General features: G+C 45.3%; 1 protein-coding gene across 1 annotated transcript in view; it reads right to left on the reverse strand.

Moving 5' to 3' along the window:
• Positions 1-1,486: 1,486 nt before the first annotated feature.
• KCNK12 (potassium two pore domain channel subfamily K member 12) overlaps positions 1,487-3,042 on the reverse strand; it is a 59,920-nt gene continuing 58,364 nt past the window's right edge. The window contains exon 2 of the mRNA XM_024210681.1: positions 1,487-2,382. Within this exon, the coding sequence (XP_024066449.1) occupies positions 1,487-2,382 (896 nt within the window). The remainder of the gene's footprint in view (positions 2,383-3,042) is intronic.

Raw genomic sequence — 3,042 nt, forward strand, 5'->3', positions numbered from 1 at the left:
TTGGCTCTTCTTACACCAAATGAGGTTCATAGTGATGCATTTACCCTTTGGCTGACTTTAGCCACTCAGTAGCTAGGAATAGTTTCACATGTATAGCCAGAGTAATTTTAACTGATAACCGTGTAACTTCTTGAAATCATATAGTAGCTAATGTTACAGATCATCTTACATGAAAATTTGGTGGGGGGAAAACATAATTCATGGCTATGGGAATTCACTGGGCTTTTCCCTGCACCATTGAAATCAATGGAATTTTTCCCCCATTAACTTCAATGGGAGCATGATAGACACCTAAAGCTAGTATATTTGTTGTGCTATGTGTGTGTTATGCACAAAACTGGCTTCTAATGGATCAGTGAGGAGCATAACAGTGCAAAGTTCAGGTCCAGATCCAAACTTCACCAAAGTTTGGGTGTTGGGGATATTAAACTCTGGGGTTTTGGTTTAGCTCATCACAGAGGCAGAGCCTAGCTGTGAACTTTGAATCCAGATCTGAACTACTCCAGAGTTCAGTGGCATTTAGATTCAGGATTTTGGTTCAGGCCATTCTCTACAATGAAGAAAAGCATCTTGATTAGGGCACTGTCTTCACATGTAGCCACATACACCATTCTTCTAAATCATAGACTCGTGCCTCCCCATACTGGGGGGGCACAATCTAAAGGGGAAGACACATGACCGCCCCACATATCTCCTCTGCCCAGTGACAGCCCCCCTCCCCCTTTGCCCTGTGCCCAGCCTGGGGCTGCCATGCTCTCCCCACCTCATGTTACCTGGGGGTGGGAGGGGGGACTCTGTCCTTCTCTCCCTGCACTTCCCCCTCCCCCTGGCATGTTCAGCTGGTCTCCCTGGCAACCGGGCAGGGAGCAGGATGGAGCCGCTTCTGCCTGAGAGAGCCTGACTGGGAGGCAATGGCAGCCCACTCCCTGCCTGGGCTCTACTACCATTGACCGGGGCTGAGCGAGCCAGAGCCTTCCCTCCCCCTGGCATGCTCGGCTGCTGTCCCTGGCAGCCAAGCATGGGCAGGGAGCGGGCCGCCACTGCCTCCCAGTCAGGCAGAAGCAGCTCTGTCCCTCTCCCCACGCAGCTGCCAGAGAGAATGGCGGAACATGCCGGGAGGAGGCACAGGGAGAGAAAGACAGAGCCCCTCTCTCTCCCTGCCCCCAGCAGGCCAATCGGGGGGGGGCACTTGACTTTGCATGCCCCCCTACACTTCAACTCTGTTCTAAATGCATGTCAAGTGCCGTATGATGCCATTCCCAACACCAGCCATGTGGAGAATAAAACACATTAGGACAAAGATGGTATTGCAACCCAGAGAAGACTTCAAAAAAAAAAAAAAAATAGACCTGCTGTTTGTTTGGAGTTTATCTCTTCACTTAAGAATTTCCATAAGCCCATGATAACATCAGCCTAATAACTTAAATTTTTATTAAATAAAGAATAAGAAAATGTCATCATCTTATAGAAGAGAGTTTCAAAAACTCTACCTAGAATCACTTGTTTCTACCAACCTATTGTTCATGATAGCTAGTGCACCAATGCCTGCAGAGAAGCCATTTTGTCTGCTGTTCATACTGACGTTTCTAGGGTACCCATTGGCCATCTCGGACAGCTGCTTTTGCAAAATGGCCAGGGAGACTTTGTTTGATGCTGTGAGCTCCTTCATTGAAATCATTTCACCAGAAAGCCTCCTCCCCTCTGTGTCACTGTCATACTGTCCATCGGTTTCCACAGAGATGTTATGCCTACGGAAGCGGCTTCCTGGGGTGATGGCATTGCGACGACCAAGGCGGGCACTTGATTTATGGCACTTTGAGCAACACCTGCATCCAAACTTTTTCAACAGCCAGTTTAAAACTTGCTTGATTACAATTGATATGACATTAAAAAGGGAGTATATGCAAGATACACCCATTAATATAAACATGAAGTTTCCAAATCTGTATAATCTCTGATTTTGGTACACTGCATTTTGACTGCTTACCAAATCTCCAAAGCCAATGGTGCTGAAGGTGACAAAACAATAGTATAAGGAGTCAATGTAGTTCCATCCTTCCACTGCTGTGTACATTGCTGAGGCACAGCAAGCCAGTGTAACGGCAAAAATTCCCAGAATCAGCATCACGTGATAAACTGATGGTTTCCATCCAGCAAGGCTGTCCACTTCAGAGATAGCTGATCCCCTTCGAAAGTTAGGGGGTAGAAGACCACTTCTTCGCAGCTGCCGCTCACGACAAGCCTTCATGATAAAAGCCAGGAGAGAGATAATACGCTCCAGGAACAGGTTGAAGAAAAGGATAGTCCCAGCACACCCGAATAGGCCATAAATTATGAGGAACACTTTTCCAGCCACTGTTGCAGGTGTGGTCATTCCAAAACCTGCCGAGGCACAGATAATGTAATTATAATCATGACATAGCTCTTCCTGCATATACTCCTAGTATATCGTATCCCACCACATCCCCTTTCACTTTGACAATTGGCTTTGAATATGTTTAACCAGCTAGTGAAATCGTGCTGTGTATAACTCAATTTGGACCAGCCTGAATTAGAGTGAATTATTTCTCAGGAGATGAGGAAGATTCCAGAATGCTGGATAAGGTGAGCAGGATTCAAGAGGGAGCAAAAAAGTCTGTAGGAAATGAAGTGTAAGTTATTAACAGAGAAGAGCTATTTTGTTTGGAGGAGCTGTATTAGCAGCTCTGCAAAATCGGAATTCATAAGCTCAAATCACTTGGTAACGATGTTAAATTAATACACCACATCTTTGCTTCTGTTCATTCAAGCCAGCATGAACCTCTGGAAAGTTTAGTTCTCTATATCCAAGGTACTAGTTGCTTAACTGCTGTAAATCATTGTAGCCCCACTCATGTTAAGGTCTCACTATGATTATACCAACTCCTGCTAACAGATGACAGATTTCAATGTGTACAATAGTAAAGGAATTTGAACCTTGATTATCTTTTAAATGTAACAGCACTTCATTCAAAGCCTTCTATTCAAATACAGAAACAGACTGACTGTCCCGAAAGTATCATC

Source organism: Terrapene carolina, unplaced genomic scaffold (assembly GCF_002925995.2).
Source record: "Terrapene carolina triunguis isolate 2854851 unplaced genomic scaffold, T_m_triunguis-2.0 Scaffold120, whole genome shotgun sequence".
Taxonomy (NCBI): Eukaryota; Metazoa; Chordata; order Testudines; family Emydidae; genus Terrapene; species Terrapene triunguis.